At 41.9% G+C, this 17,603-nt stretch overlaps 1 protein-coding gene across 4 annotated transcripts in view; it reads right to left on the reverse strand.

Annotated features, from left to right (window-relative positions):
- Positions 1 to 5,644: 5,644 nt before the first annotated feature.
- RBMS3 (RNA binding motif single stranded interacting protein 3) overlaps positions 5,645 to 17,603 on the reverse strand; it is a 1,223,284-nt gene continuing 1,211,325 nt past the window's right edge. For all 4 annotated transcript variants that reach the window (XM_038740837.1, XM_038740835.1, XM_038740836.1 and 1 more), the window contains one exon: positions 5,645 to 9,821. In XM_038740837.1, the coding sequence (XP_038596765.1) occupies positions 9,815 to 9,821 (7 nt within the window). In that variant the 3' untranslated portion in view covers positions 5,645 to 9,814. The remainder of the gene's footprint in view (positions 9,822 to 17,603) is intronic.

The raw sequence follows: 17,603 nt of genomic DNA on the forward strand, positions 1-17,603 counted from the left end.
TAAACACACTCCTTTTTGGTGAAGGACTTGCTGATCATTTCCCTATTACTCCAAATTGAAATGATACATAAACCACCCCTTTTCGTCAAAGTGGGAAAAGGCAGACTTCCAAAGTAAACCTGCTTATGGCAGCATTGTTCATTCTCTGAGGATTTCATTCCAAAACTCGCCTCTACCTACCTTTTGGTGGAGTTGTGAAGATTGTCCTCATGGAAATCATTTTCTGTTTGAGCTCAGCATCACAGGCCATCGTGAGGATTTGAGGCACTATAAGAGCATAACAAATATGTAAATACAAATCCAAAGGTTGTTACTTCATGGACTGCCCCCCTCGGCCCCCTCCCCCTGCCATTTAAAATGAAATCCAGTGTCTCAGGTCTGCTTCCTTTCGCTGTTGATCAATGAATAGTACTTATCGAGGACTTTCTCTGTGAAGAGCACTGTACCGAGCTCCTGGAGAAGTAAAAGGTATTTAGTAGATAGGACCCCAGCCTTCAAAGAGCTTACGGTCTAGTAGACAAGACAGACACTAACTTACAAGTAAGAGGAAGCAATAGAGTATTAACACATATACATAAGTGCAGCAGGGTGTGTGAGTAGACAAGTATTTAGGTCACAAGACAGTGATGAAGTAGCAGTTGGTGGGGAAAATAGAGTGTTTACATGAGAGATTAATCAAAGAAAGGAATCTGAAAGAACTTTTGGATGAAATTCTTCTCCTGGTGTGACTCTCTTGGCTTGGTGCCTCCTTGGGAAGATCTGCAGGAGAAACATGTAGCAGGAAAGATATGCACAGTGTAAGTTCAGGGTAAGGAAAGGTACTGTTTCTCATTCAAAAGAAACCGTTGGTCTAATGTTCATGACATTCTCCAGAAGTTTCTAAGATTAAGTGATAATGATGCTGAGACCCAGAGTCAGAACCTGGTAGACAGAGAAAAACAAATCTGTGTTTTTCAGCAGCGGCAGACTAACGTAAGACCAATACAGTCATGAGACTGTGTGCTCCTTGTGCACGGGGGAATATGTCTCATGCTTGAGTTTTACCTGCCTAAGCCCTTAGTACTGGCTTTGTTCTCAGCAAGTGCTCAATTATTGTCATTACTATTATCGATAGTAATGTTGGGTAGGGACTGTCTCTATGTGTTGCCAATTTGTACTTCCCAAGTGCTTAGTACAGTGCTCTGCACATAGTAAGCGCTCAATAAATACGATTGATTGATTGATTGATTGATCAATACTACCAACAGGCTGGCATGACGACCAATGGCTCAGGGAATCTGGAAGCACTTACTTGATTCCCGGGGACAAGCTGAGGTTGAACTCACCCTGGAATGCCTCAAGTCACCTCCCGTAAAGGTCCCTTGAAATGGTAGTGTCAGATTCCTTAAGATTGGGCATCTTCTACCACTTGAAGGGATTTTTCACCCAACTACAAGGCATTTTGGGGATCGCCAAGAAGCTGCTCCTCCACCACAGATCCTTTGATGTCCCTGAAACGGAATTTTCACACATCTTTCTCCCCCACCACTGTACAAAGTTGGTATTGTCATATGAGGACCACGACAGAGAGTCACTAGAAGCCCAGCCCACAAGAGAGATTCTCATTCATAGATTCCTGCTACCCCTGCCTAGGGCATCCATATTTAAGCCAGATAAAACTTCCAGCTGTCAAGGATGAGGAGTAGCTTTATTAGTCTCTGATGGTTCACAGTGAATTAGTTCAGACAACATGTGACACTCTTTGAGATCAGGGCTTGTGTCTACTTACTCTCTTGTACTCTTCCAAGTGCTCAGAACAGTGCTCTTAACTAAGACCTCAATAAAGACCACTGATTGATTGACAGGGGCAGCCATTAATAATAATGATGGCATTTGTTAAATGCTTACTATGTGCGAAGCACTGTTCTAAGTGCTGGGGGGATACAAGGTGATCAGGTTGTCCCCCGTGGGGCTCACAGTCTTAATTCCCATTTTACAGATAATAATAATAATAACAATAGCATTTGTTAAGTGGTTACTATGTGCAGAGCACTTTCTAAGCGCTGGGTGGGATACAAGGTGATCAAGTTGTCCCACGTGGGGCTCACAGTCTTAATCCCCATTTTACAGATGAGGGAACTGAGGCTCAGAGAAGTTAAATGACTTGCCCAAGGTCACACAGCAGACATGGGGTGGAGTCGGGACTTGGACCCATGACCTCTGACTCCAAAGCCCGTGCTCTTTCCAATGAGCCACACTACAGATGAGGTAACTGAGGCACAGAGGAGTTAAGTGACTTGCCCAGTGTCACACAGCTGAGAAGTGGCAGAACCGGGATTAGAACCCATGACCTCTGGCTCCCAAGCCCGTGTTCTTTCCACTGAGCCACACTTCTTCTCTTAAGCAGAACACATAAGCACTATTAAGTGGAACCTTTTCTCATTGATTAATTCAGTGCAGAAGGCTCTCTCTAGACTGTAAGCTCGTGGTAGACTGGAAATGCATCCACCACCTCTGTTGCATAATACTCTTCCAAACACTTGGTACAGTGCTTCGCACATAGTAGTAACTATCACTGATTGATTGATATGCTTGACTTGCCTCAACTTGTCTGCTCCTCCACTCCACTTGAGTTGTAGCAATTTTACTGGAAAAGGACCTCCTTCCACTTCCTGTTTCCCTCTACTCATTCCTTTGGAATTGGCTACTACTTTTATAAACATTATTATAAGCTGCCTCATTCAAATTTTAGTCACATGAAGCCAATAGCCCCTATCTCCCAGTGCCTGGGAAGTCCTGGGTGACTTGTCTCCAAACTGACCTACATATTTCCAGCATTCTTAGCTAAAAATTGTCAAAATAATAATAATAATGATGGCATTTGTTGTGCACTTACTACGTGCCAAGCACTGTTCTAAGCGCTGGGGTAGATACAGGGTAATCAGGTTGTCCCACGTGGGGCTCACAGTCTTAATCCCCATTTTACAGTTGAGGTAACTGAGGCACAGAGAAGTCAAGTGACTTGCCCAAAGTCACAAACCTGATAAGTGGCAGAGCTGGGATTAGAGCCCTCGTCTTCTGACTCTCAAACCCATGCTCCTTCCACTAAACCATGCCTCTTCTCTAATGATAATGCCATTTGTTTAGCACTTACTATGTACCAGACACTGTACTGAGTGCTGGGGTGGTTACAAGCAATTCAGGTTGGACACAGTCCCTGTCCCATGTGGGGCTCACAGTAATAATCCCCATTTTACAGAGGAAGTAACGGAGGCACAGAGAGGTGAGGTGACTTGTCCAAGGTCACACAGCAGCCAAGTGGCAGAGCCGGGACTAGAACCCATGTCCTTCTGATTCCCAGGCCTGTGCTCTATCCACTAGGCCAAGCTGCTTCTATCTATCCAATTGTCATTTCCCCATTTTTGGGTGATTTAAGAGATCACAAAAAAACCCTCCCTTTTTGGAGGCTCAGTTCTTGATCACATAAAGAAACGTTCTGCAATAAACAAATCCCCTGAATTCCTAGGTGAAAAGCTTGGTTTCTCCCACAAACTCACCCTTCACCTTCAGAGATATCGAGAATTGTGGAAGAATAAAACTCAACTGACCAGCTGCATTTTTTTTTTTTGGTTTTCATTTTTTATTGAAAGCTTCATCAAAGAAAACAGAAGTTTAAACCTAACATCCACTGATCTACAGAAAGCCCGAGGATTGGGAAAATGGCAGCTAGTTTGGATTGTGGTACAAATGGAAAAAATAAAAACTCAAACCAGAAATATCATTGTTACAGAACTTTCTATGACAGCGTGAGACACCAATACAAAGATGTTCTTATATAAATAAGGTTCATAATTTCATGTCTTTCAGAGGTTCAATGGTGTAAAATTTGGTTACCGTGAGGTTTGTTATGGATTAAAAAAAAATATAGAACCCTCAGCCTACTTTTAAACTCCTAACTTCTTTATAATTTTTTTTGCTTCAAGGCTCCAATTCAATTCAAAGACTTTTTTCTCAAGTGAAATCTTTTTATTTTTAAAAGGGGAAAACAAATTCAAGGTGACATTTTGAATTCTAGATTTTTTCCTTGACAGCTGACAGCTTGTTTTTCTAAAGAAGTAGAATTGCCAATCCCTGACACTCTGGGCTGTAGCATCTTTATTAATATTCCACTTTTGGGGGACTAATAGATGTCGATTCCCCAATTTGGCTTTTTGGGATTTATTACGTTTGACTCAATTATGAACATTCAGCAGAACATGGAAGTCAGTCAGAAATGGCACAGGAATCAAGAGTAACAAAACAATGGCATCTGGGTACACTATTGGCAAGGATTCGTGATGGTATTCAGATTACGGATTACGGAATGAGATTTGGTACTTGTTAATTCAAAATTGTTTTTCTCCCCAAACTCAGCGATCAATGAGACTGGAATAGCATCACTCATTAGGATCATCCATTAAAAACTTCTCTTTTACTGCACAACGTTTATCACTTTTGTCACCCGTTCAACCGTCCTCAGAGAATATAGCCGGCTCTCAACTATCTGGGTAGCAGGGAGCTGGAATTTTGTGGGTGTTGGAGTCCACAGATAAGCCTCATGATACCGACAACCTTCTCCCCCGTCACACATTTTATCAAGACTATTAACATGAGACAAAAATAGACCGATTTGGCTTTCAGCATCCTTTCATTTTCTCTGCCCCCCTGCCGGTGGAGGTGCTAATGAATAATGAAATGAGAGGAGAGGTGGCAGAAAGGAGGAGGGGTGTCGAAGATTTTGACTAATAGTCAAATGAAATGAATCAGTTCCTGGCTTGAGAACAGACTGTACATAGAGAGAAGACAATATTCAATATCTGTATATTAGAAAACCCGGCAGTGAGACTTAGGAGTGAACACAGTGGCGGAGTGGGCCAGGCTGGGGATGCTGATGAGCAATGATGAGGAGTGATGCTTCTTCTGGGAGGCTGAAACCACTCCTCGCTCTGCTGCACTGTAGGTTCGCTGCTGGCTGAGATGGGTTGGGAGGGTTCCCCCTGCCTGGAATTCACAGGGTGCATACCCCAGTGACCTTGTCCATCCTTCTGCTTGGGAGTGTGTGATCTTTGTAGGCATAAGAATGCAGGCGAGGAGTCAAAACGAAAGGAATCACTACTGTCTAGGGAAGAAAAGCCATAAAAAGGACAGGGAGAGAGCGAGAGAGGAGAGAGAGAGATAGAGAGCACAGAGAGAGAGCAGAGGTCCTGGGGCCAGTCATTGGGTTTGGTGGTTTTCCTTTTGCACTTCCATGAAACCATTCATATGCACTATCTAACCAAGGCGACAAAACCCGCCCCAGGGGAACAGCTAGAGGACAACCAATTTCATGGTAAGGAAAATTTTGATAAGACCTGTTGCTGGGCTGGAATCCAACACAAATATCTGTTAATGCCACATTTGATGGCGTCAGTAGAGTGAATTGATTCATTACTATAAGCCCATTATCACTCTGTTGCAAGACTGACTACCAGGAATTCAGTCGATGCACACGTTCAATGTCCTCTCTTTTCCACTCCAGCTCTGAGAGACCGCCAATCCCACTGAGTTTACAGTTATGAACCAAGCCAATTTACTGAGGATCACAATTTTTCCTTTATCACCACAGATAACATAATATAGATCAAAATACTATGACATATTAAAAATAAACTTTATTACAATGCAGGCTTCCTCAAATTTGCTGAATTTTGGTACACACAAATACATAAATAATACCCTTCTATTTGATTTTCAGTCATGTAAAAACCCATTTAACACAAGCCCACTTCAAAATGCTTCTCAACTGATCACCAACTCTTACTTTCCACAGTTGTGCATGCACCCACATCAGAACATGACAAAATTGTTCTAATATGCTTCTAGTTTTATGTTACATTAGCTTTATGAACTATCAGAAATAGACAGCTCAAGTCCCTTGGCGACCACGAAGATACCATGAAAGCAGGCGCCATTTAATAAAATGGAGTCTGTTCAAAACGGGCCACTCTCTGCTACGGACAAAGCAAGTCTGTTCTACGGAAGATGGCAGCCAATAGTCGAGATAAATTAGGAAGAGCTGGCCAAACTGGAGTCGGATAGGCAAGAGAATCCTCGAGGCTCCTAGGTAAGACTGGCATGGGCCTAAACAGGTATAGGGATGTCGTGCGAGGGACTCTGTGGCATGTTGTTTGGCTTCTCACTGTTTGTCATCATCTTGACTTTTTAAGGAAAGGCCCCGGTTAGGGCGCCCATTTTTCCTGACCTCGCCTGCCATATTTGAAAATAACACCCGTTCCTAGTTCTTCAATTATATACAAGATTTGGATGTGATGGAAAGTGTTTCCGCAGTTCAGTACAAGGATTTGAGTTTGTTTCCTGATGGTTAGGTCAGGCCCCAAAGCCTTAAGACTTTGCCAGGAACCGTCAGGCCTTGCTACTTACAGCACGACAAAGCATAGAAACACACGAACAAACCCTCATCAACCTGACCACCCCGAGCCTCAAAGAAATTGGCTTTGATTTGTGCCCAGAATGGGGCTCCTGCATTGTGCTAACATCGCTGCTGGATGGGATCGGGGCCACAATAGGGGTGGGAGATGGGGGCAGTTTCCTTCTCTTGAGTCAAAGAAGAACACTTCTTTCCTCAGCATCACCTACGTTGGGAACCTGGAGTTTTTCTGGGGTGAGAGGTAAGGACCTACTCACAGATAAGCGGGTTGACAGGGAAAAGGTAATTCCGGCAGGGCGGAGGGATCTTTTGTTTTCCTCTTTTTCTTTTTGGTTTAAAGTGAGATACTTCACAGTATGGCACGATTTAGACAATGCTCACAAAAAAATGCACACAGACAGTTAAAATGATAGACAGAGTGATCTCCGTTTGCCTGAACTGGCTTAATAAAAACGTTGAGATTCTTTTTCTTTTGTAGATGAAAATAAAAATTAAAAAAAGGTATTTGAATGCATAAATAAAGCAGCAGAGTTTTGAATAGAAACAGGAAGTTACCTCAGCATATTCATCAGCCACATGGTAGCTACCTCACGTAGCCTCATTGTCGATAGGGAATGAGACTTTTCTTTGTGTCACATTAGTATTTATACAGATACAGAACAAAATGGGTTTATTTCATATTCAACTGAATTATGCCCAGGGACAATCCCTATTTATACAAAGAGTTCAGAGAGTGAAAAGAGGAAGAAAATAAGGCTAGCTTGAATTTTTTCTGTACCCCACCAATTGGGGCACACCCTCTTCAATGCTAGAACCAAAGCGGCATTCATTAAATGCAAATAATAACAGGGAAGGAGATGAGTCAAGTGAAAATATAAAGTTCTATCTGAAAAGTGGGAAATCATTGCTGTGCGAGTCACCAGCTGAGATTTGATTCCTCTGTTGGTTTTGCGTGTTGCATACATAGCAGCCATTGGCTTGGGCACCCTTCTCTAGTTTGAAATCGAGATTAGCTACACTGTCACTATAAAACTAAAAAAAAATTCCGTTGGATTTTAATCTGTGGGATTTGAGATCGGGTTTGGAACTGGGGCCTTGGAAACAGGCTTCTGTAATGGGAATAAGATTTAACATTCGTTTTAAAAAAGGATTACCCTGTTTCACATTTCCTATTTTTCTTTTGTTGCAATTCGTTGTCTTTTTTTCTTGGATCCATGCTTCGGTCAAAAAACAATTCTCCTACTGAGCACCCTTCAACAACTGACTTTGCTTTTGGAGAAAAGATCACAATTTCTCCCCATGACTTCTTGATATAAACATGTAAAACTGTATCATTTCATTCGGTTTTGTCCCGATCCTTCAGCAAGCAAATGCAAGCACCATTCCTTTGGCTTTACTGGTGCACCCTAAAGTGCGGCAGAATCCATCTCTTCCCCCTTCATCACACTAAATCATGATTGTCAACCAGCATATTGAAAGCGTACCAAAAATTGCACCGGAGAGGAGTCATTCTTGATTTTCCTACTTGCCGAAGAGACTTAAGTCGGGAAACTTGCACACATTTGCTCTCTCTGGAATCTCAAGGCAACAAAGATGCAGGGGGCAAAAACTCAGCGTTGATGATTCAGGGTGGCTAGTCATGCTGGAGGACGGCAAACACCGAGGAGAAGAGTTGAACCCACAATGTGGCGAGATTCAGAAGGAAGACTGTAGTTACAGACACGGGGAAACCTGCTTAAAGGATTCCATCTGCTCTTCCTCACAACTGCAGCCTGTTGGACAGGTGGCTTCGAAGACAAATTCTTTCTAGCAAATAACCTAAAATCTGTTCTAAGACATTTCCGCCTTTGAGGCTGGTGTCTTTCCAATACAAGGACTTCCCTAGATAGGTTTCACCATGCAAGGGATCAGACATTGCGACAGAGAAAATAACAGAGAAATGAAAGCCCATCTGGCTACGAGTTGGTACTCAAACCTCTTCACACTGCAATTCTCTGTTTAACACAGCAGGTACAGGCTCCTAGGACCAACTAAAATGCGCTTTTCTTTAGAAACACTTGTAGTATGTAAAACACCAGTGGAAGATAGTTTAAACAAACAAGAAAGTAAGAACTGGTCCGGCCATGTCGGTCAAATAAAGATTTTAAAAAACAACGAAAAAAACAAACAAACTCAAAAAACAAAAACCTCTATCTTCTGGACTGCGTTAGGGTGTCACTTCATCTTTGGTATAAAATAGGCCATCCATAGGCTGCATTTGATCACAACTAGGAAAGACTACAGAAATTGTCAACAATTTCTTCTATCTATTGCTTTTTTTTTTGCACTTTTTTGACCATAAGCTCCTATCTACTTGGTTTTTTTTAATGCTCTTAAGCTAGGTTTTGCAATGTGACAAGCAAAGCAGACTAAAAACTTCTTAAAGCTCATAAAAAAGACGGCAGATAAAAAGCACTAATGTTTTTGCTAGCGATCACGCTTTGTAAATAAAAAAAAATCTGCATTCTGCCCCAAAACCCCGCATTATTCATAATGCAGTTTTTTCCCAATGTCAATAACTTTACTGTAAAATGCTTTAGCCTTCTAGAATGATTTCTGTCAACATTTAAGACAAAGTTCATCAAAGTCCCAGCATTTTCCAATTCTTGAAGTTGCCACAGTTTCTTTATCAACAAATTTTCTTCAAAAGAAGAAAAGCATTTTCTTTTAAACTGTACAGTTTATTTTTTCACTCTAAAAACTCATAGTCTATTAAACTTCGGTGCCAGTTGAAACTGGCACTAAGCAATATTTCCATTCCTTCTTGGTTTTCTAACAAGACGTTGACAGCTTGCCCCGAGAGCCTTTGACGTCCTTAAAATTAAGGCAATTAAGATTCGAGATAAACCTTACCTAAACATTTCTAAGAAAAATAATAAAAAACCAACCCACTAGATTTAAACAAGAAAAAAAAAAGAGAAAGAGCTTAATTATTGAGGAAGACAATTAGTTTTCATCTCGGCTCGCTCCCTCTTGACATCATCAGGTTTGCTGTTTTCAAAAGAAAAGAAAAAAAAATCTATCTACACCTCCAGGTAAATTCTGAATTCAAATGTTCATCCAGATGAAATGTCAACCCCCAGTGTTTTTTTTTTCCTCTGGGTTTTTTCTTTAATTAAAAAAAATTATAGCAAAAATAAAACTGTCAGACTACATGAAGGAACCTTTTGCACAGCACATAAAAACACTTTGTTTTCGTTGGGTAAAGTAGAAAATGAAAAGAAAAAAAAGCATTCGGTTGACGCCTGTGCAAACTGGAAGCCAACTTCTTGTTCAGTGAAGTTTCTCCGTTCAAGGCAAAGTTTTCAGACCGACATTCTTCAGTCCTGTTTATTGTCTGTGGAAACAATTGAATTAGAGTGGTCATTAAGTCAAAACAACTTTGAAATAAGCCCCTTTCTTCTTTTCCACCCAGTTCTCTTTAATAAGAATCCAAGTCAAACTAACTCTGCAGCTGTTTAAATACAGCGCAGTCACCACATTCAGGATGGTGAGTGAGGCAGAAGCCCTTTCCTTCACTGAGGATGCCAAGTTCACATTTACCCATCTTTCCCTTATTTCCCCATCCTCCGGTTTCAACTCCCATTAAGGATCAAGACACTCGGGCCAATGGATCCTCTGCTATGTACTATACTGCAAAGAATGCAGCGCCATATTTCCGCTATGAAAATTCAACTCATTTCCTCACGGGGTCCCATCCAGTGCAACTGAGGCAAGGAGAGCTGAACTTCAGTGCTAGGAGACAGCCATAGTCATTTGTGATTCCCATCTCGCCATTGGATTTGGAGTAGAGGCCATGAATGACGTCGAATGGAGCTGCTCGGGGAGTCGGTTGTAGCGCTGGCGGAGAGGCCGTGTCTCATGGCATTTCAGCTCCGTAGATGGTTAATTTGGCCTGGAGCCTGAAGAACAATGCCACCTCCCCTCTGAAACCTTCCAAGGGATGTGTTGACCTTATAGGAGATGGCCTTCTTTAATGGTGTCATTGGCCCCTACGGACCCACCAGGGACAATGCTTTGAATGCGTTTAATTCTTTGTTGGCGTTTTATTAAGGAAATGGAACTCCCTCTATAAACTAGCAGCCTGAAATGATAAAAACGGCAATTGGGTCAAATTTGAATCTGTTCCCTGGGTAGGCGGAGAAGGGGCTGCCTTTCATCTATGTAGGGATGCCTACATGGAGTGTATGTGTGTGTGTGTGTGGGGGGGGGGGGGGTTACACATGCAAAAGTTTCCCAGAGCTCAAGGCTGTTCTGAGACATTTAACTGATAGATGATCGTCTTAGAACCACTCGCTTTATAAGACAAGGGTCATCTTGCTAAATAAGGAAGATTAAAAGAGCCCTTCATCAATCCACTCATTTCATTCTTTCAATCATATTTATTAAGCACTTCCTGTGCCCAAAGCACTGTACTAAGTGCTTGGGAAAGTACAATATAACAATAATCGGTGACATTCCCTGCCCACAGCGATTTAGAAGGGGAAAAGATGCAAAATCTAATCAGATTCCCAGAGGGAACTCTGCCTGAATTTTTTGAAGAGTGAGAGATCGATTAAACATGGTGTCTGATAATATATTTTAGTCAAAAATATTGAAAAGACTGCTAATGAGATACCAAACCTCTCCCCTAACTTCTGGACTATCTTCTACAAGTTTATTTAGGTTATAAAGAGACTTCCATAACCTGTGGTGCTTGTTTCTAAGACCTGGAGAAAGAAGCAATTCATTCCATTGTGAAGAGAAAAAATTTTGCTTCTGCCCCACCATAAAGTCTTTAAGATCTTTATGGGTAGGGACTGTGTGTGTTTATTGTTATATTGTGCTCTCCCAAGCATTTAGGACAGTGTTCTGCACACAGTAAGCGCTCACTAAATACAACTGACTGACTGAGATTTTCTTGTATGGGCGATGCTGTGGGTGGCCCAGAAAGGCAGCATAGTCCCAGTGGTCCTGTCCTATAATATAATAATAATAATAATAATGGCATTTATTAAGCACTTACTATGTGCAAAGCACTGTTCTAAGTGCTGGGGAGGTTACATGGTGATGAAGTTGTCCCACGGGGGGCTCACAGTCTTAATCCCCATTTTACAGATGAGGTAACTGAGGCCCAGAGAAGTGAAGTGACTTGCCCAAAGTCACACAGCGGGATTTGAACCCATGACCTCTGACTCCAAAGCCCGGGCTCTTTCCACTGAGCCACGCTGCTTCTATCCCCCTTCATGTGGCTTATGGAGCATCATGAGCTTCAGAGGTCAGACCACTCACCGATACCCCCAGCGCATGCATCGGCAGAGGCTAAACAAAGGGGTGGCTGGAGTTGTCTTGCAGCCCTTGGAAATCCTGGTGGGAAGAATAAACCCACTGTGGGCCGGGATTGTCTCTTTTTATTGCTGAATTGTACTTTCCAAGCACTTAGTACAGTGCTCTGCATACAGTAAGCGCTCAATAAATACGACTGAATGAATGAAAAAATGAAGTACTTAGAAGAGAGAATCTTCAACTTAAGTCACTATTTTCCTTGCTTTCAGGGGTTTTAGGCTCACAGCATTTATTTCTAAATGGACAAAGTTCCTCTTCTAGGAATATTATTGTATGCAGAACAAAAACTGCCTGGATTTGCAAAGAGAATGAGTCTCCACTCAGTGAGCTACAAAGGCTCAGGAGTCCCTGGGGTCTGAGGGACTGGAACCGCTCTGTCCTCTAACTTTTACAGACGTTTTCAATAGCCACCTCTCCCCATGTTATGCGTGACCACTAACCACAGGGGTCACAGGCAGGTTCGCACTTGCAGGGCTGCAAGCTGCTCTTTAAAAAGGGAAAGGGAGTTCGTTGTGGGCAGGGAATTTGTCTATTTATTGTTAGATAGTACTCTGCAAAGCACTTAGTGCAGTGATTTGCACGCAGTAAGCACTTAATACGACTGAATGGATGAATGAAAGCGAAGTAAAACCTTCGGGGGCTGTAACCTAATTAGCTTGCATCCACCCCAGCGCTTAGAACAATGCTCAACACACAGTAAGCGCTTAACAGGTTGCCAGTGACAGCCACCCTCTTAGGGTGGTCTTCCTGCCCAGCTACGCAACTGCCTCCTATCAGGGTAGAGGTGATCTGACTTCACAGTTTGTCGGTGAGGCAGCTGTGTGTTATGGAGTGAGAAGTCTTACTGGAGTCTGCTTAGATTTCTTCATTGCATTCCCAAATCCACAGCTCATATGTACAATTCTTTAAATTACATATTATAAAAGACTTACATTAATGTTTGTCTATGCCTCTAGACCATAAGCTCATAATGGGCAGGGACCAGGACTGTTAATTCTGTTGTTCTGTACTCTCCCAAGTGATGAGTACAGAGCTCTGTACAAAGTAAATGTTCTATAAATACCACTGATGGACTGATTAAGAAATACCACAATAGAATAGTACGGTGCTCTGCATACAGTAAGTGCTCAATAAATGCAATTGAATGAATAGAGCCACTCTAAGGTGGCCAATATGGGCAGATACCTGTAGTAGTTGCCCCCAGAGGGGCTTTTGGAGCCGGACTCTCAGTCCCTTGAGCTTCCAAATAAAAATAAATTTAGGGTCACGAGAAGCAGTACGGCCTAGTGGAAAGAGTACAGGCCTGAGAATTAGAGGACCTGAGTTCTAATTCTGGCTCCATCACTTGTCTGCTGGGTAACCATGGGAAAATCACTTAATTTCTCTGTGCCTCAGTTACCTGATCTGTAAAATGGAGATTAAATATCTGTTCTCCCTCACTGTGGTCAGGGAATGTGTCTGCCAACACTGTTTTACTGTACTCTCCCAAGTGCTTAGTACAGTACTCTGCGCAAAGTTAGTGCTCAATAAATACCATTGATTGATTGAGTGATACTGTGAGCCCCATGTGGGACCAGACTATCTTATATTCATTCAGTCATTCAGTTGCATTTATTGAGCATGTACTGTGTGCAAAGCACTGTAGTAAGCACGTGGGAGAGTACAATACAAGAACAGACACATTCCCTATTCTAGTGCTTAGTATAGTGCTTGACACATCTTAAGTGCATAAATATTATTCTTATTATTATGTGTTTCACTGTGTTTTTCTAATGATATTTGTTAAGCACTTATCATGTGCCAGATACTGTACTAAGCATTGGGTAGAAACAAGATAATAGGGTTGGACTCCATCCATATCTCCAACAGGGCTCATAGTCTTAACCCCCGTTTTAAAGATGAGGTAACTGAGGCATAGAAAAGTTAAGTGACTTGCCTAAGGTCACTTAGAGTGCGTATTCTTCAAAGTCTGCCTGCCCTTCACAAGCCACTTCTCCCTTCAATCACTCAATTAGTGGTATTTATTGAACACTTACTGTGTGCCGAGCACTGGACAATGCGTTTGGGAAAGTACAATACAAGAGTTGCCCTGTTTATGTCTGCCTTGCCAGGCTTGAAATAACACTTGAAATGAATAGTTGGCACCTGGTAAGAGACCAGGGTGATGGGAGTGAAACACTCATGTGTACATTTCTGCCATAGTACTATATAACAGAAAGGGAAAAATAACCCTAATTTGAACAGGTTTGCTAAAAATGCAAGAAAATGTAGACATCCATATCCTTTCTGATCACTCACAGACTCATTCTGACAATAAGAAGAGTTTGCTATCTTAAAGGGGGGAAAAATAATTGATTGGAAAGGATGAGGCTGGAATAAATGTTGATGGTGTTTCAGTTAATACATGTGAGATTAACACTTTTTCTGAAATTTGCATTTCTGGAATCAGTAAATGAAAATCTGCTGTTAAATTTCAATAAGGGCCAAAACTGGAATTTGCGTGGACACTGAACTTTTCAGGAGGTTAAACTAAGTCCTACATATACACACACAAACACATACATATGTATATAAGCATGTACATACACATATATGTGTGTATGGATATATGTGTATGTATGTGCATATAAATATACATTATATACGTACATATGTTTGTACATATTTATTACTCTATTTATTTATTTATTTATTTTACTTGTACATATCTATCCTATTTATTTTATTTTGTTAGTATGTTTGGTTTTGTTCTCTGTTTCCCCCTTTTAGACTGTGAGCCCACTGTTGGGTAGGGACTGTCTCTATATGTTGCCAATTTGTACTTCCCAAGCACTTAGTAAAGTGCTCTGCACATAGTAAGCGCTCAGTAAATACGATTGATGATGATGATGATGATAAATAGTATACATATAGAGAGAGGTATTCAGTAATAGCTACCAATGGAAAATGATCATTTGAACTTGTTGATATCTAGCATTTGAAAGCAATGCAAGACTATTAATGCTACATGGAACTTGTAAGGGTTTGTTTTTTTTTTCCATAACATGTAAGCGGTAACTGTAGCCAGGCTCACTGGTTCAGGACAGATCCTTCAAAGTTCTGACAACTTCTTTTGGCATAAGCAACAAGAGCTGGATCAAATCAGGTTGCTTTCTATCTCCTTCCTCAGAAATAATTGGGACCTTCTGCTAGAATTGATTGAGCGTGTTGACTGGGCTTCTGAAATACATGTTCTCTTCCAATTTGATAGCTGCTAGCTTTTTGTACAGTATAAAAGGAGTGGGAAAGGCAGACATAAACAGGACACACATTTTTAAAAAGTTTGGCTTAAATTTCTAAGCACTGTGCACTGGGTATTGAAGGCAGCTTTTCACGTCCTTCTTTCAAAACACTCCCATGGGGCAATATTTGGGGCAGTTGGCACGTGACAACACCAAGCGGATTCTGTTCATAATATCCTGCAATTTACAGGACACTTAGAACAGTGCTCTGAACACAGTAAGCCCTCTATAAATATTACTAATACTATTACTATTAGAAAAAAAACAAGAAAAAAAAATGCCCTAACACAGTAGCTAAGCCAGTCCAGGAAACTAGCTTGATTCTTGCACTGTATGTTTGGGCTGGAGGCTTTTGGTCCTGGGAAAGATGGGATCTACACCCTAAAAAATCGTCAGCATGTACTCTGCCCCTATTTGTAAAGGGAGCAGCTTGAATTACTCCCATGAAATTTACAGTTTCAGAGGGCGGTGGAAAGAGCATGGGCTTGGGAATCAGAGGTTGTGGGTTCTAACCCCGGCTCCACCACTTGTCAGCTGTGTGACTTTGGGCAAGTCACTTCACTTCTCTGAGCCTCGGTTTCCTCATCTGTAAAATGGGGATTAAGACTGTGAGCCCCACGTGGGACAACCTGATCACCCTGTATCCCCCCCAGTGCTTAGAACAGTGCTTCGCCGATAGTAAGCGCTTAACAAATGCCATTATTATTATTATTATTATTATTATTATTATTATTACTTAGGAGCTTGAGGCTCAAAGTCAGAGTCGGAGTTCAAAATAATAAAAATAATTGTGATATCAATTAAGCACTTAGTAGGTGCCAAGCACTGTACTAAGTACTGGGATAGATATGAGGTAATATAGGCTCAAACACAGCCTCTGCCCGAGATGGGGCTTTAATATTATAAGGGAGAGGGAGAACAAGTATTTAATCTCCATTTTATAGATGAGGTAACTGAGGCACAGAAAAGTTAAGTGACTTGCCCAAGATCACACTGGAGGCAAGTGGCAGATCTGGAACTAGAACGCAGGCCCTCCGACTCCCAGGACCATGCTCTTTCACTAGGCCATGCTGCTTCTCTGAGTTATAAGAAGCGTGACAGGAGTTTCGAGAGGGTCAACTCTAGTTTCCAGGATCAAAGCCAGAGTTCAACCTGATTGTTACATTGTACTCGCCCAATCACTCAATACAGGGCTCTTATTGATTGACTGATTGTCATGAAAGGCTCTGGGCATGTTACTCCCCTCCTTAAATATCTCCAGTGGCTGCCTGTCAACCTACGAATCAAGCAAAAATTCCTCACTCTCAGCTTCAAGGCTGTCCATCACCTCGCCCCCTCCTACCTCACCTCCCTTCTCTCCTTCCACAGCCCAGCCCGCACCCTCCACTCCTCTGCTGCTAACCTCCTCACTATACCTCGTTCTCGCCTGTTCTGCCATCGACCCCCGGCCCACGTCCTCCCACTGGCCTGAAATGCCCTCCCTCCTCACATCCGCCAAGCTAGCTCTCTTCCTCCCTTCAAAGCCCTACTGAGAGCTCACCTCTTCCAGGAGGCCTTCCCAGACTGAGCCCCCCTTTTCCTCTCCTCCTCCCATCCCCTCCGCCCTACCTCCTTCCCCTCCCCACAGCACTTGTATATATATTTGTACAGATTTATTCCTCTATTTATTTTACTTGTACATATTTACTATTCTATTTATTTTGTTAATGATGTGCATATAGCTTTAATTCTATTTGTTCTGACTATTTTGACACCTGTCAACATGTTTTGTTTTGTTATCTGTCTCCCCCTTCTAGACTGTGAGCCCATTGTTGGGTAGGGACCTAGGGACCATCTCTATATGCTGCCAACTTGTACTTCCCGAGATCTTAGTACAGCGCTGTACACACAGTAAGCACTCAATAAATACGATTGAATGAATGAATTAATTAATGAATGTGATAGTCCTGACTGCCCTGCTGCTTCACCACAAGAAGAAGTGATCCACAATGATAGATAGCCGTGCACTGACAAGGCAGGAACTTGGCCACAGAGTCAACAAGACACAGTGGCTGCCCTAGAGCAGAATGAATGTTACTCCTGACACTGCATGTCCCTCCTAATTTAGATGTTTGGTTCTGCTCCTAAATGCGTCATCTTACACTATAGTATTTATAAAGCGCTTACTGTGTGCAGAATGCTGTACTAAGGACTTGGGAGAATACACTAAAACAAAGTTGGGCAGTTCCTGGACACAAGGAGCTTACAGTCATAAATATAAATAAACAAATATCAGATATATACGCTTAACCCTTTAAATCAAATTGCCAAATCATTTGAAAACAGAAGAAACAGGCACCAGTGGACTCTTCAAATTCCATTTTGTGTATATTTGAGAACTTGGCTATTCTAGATATCCCTCCAACTTAAGCTGTAAGCCACGTGTGGGACAGGGACTGTGTTCAACCTGCTAACCTTGTATTTACCCCAGTGCTTAGGGCTGTGCTTGACATATAGTAAGCACTTAACAAGTA

The sequence above is a fragment of the Tachyglossus aculeatus genome, chromosome 2 (assembly GCF_015852505.1).
Source record: "Tachyglossus aculeatus isolate mTacAcu1 chromosome 2, mTacAcu1.pri, whole genome shotgun sequence".
Classification (NCBI taxonomy): Eukaryota; Metazoa; Chordata; class Mammalia; order Monotremata; family Tachyglossidae; genus Tachyglossus; species Tachyglossus aculeatus.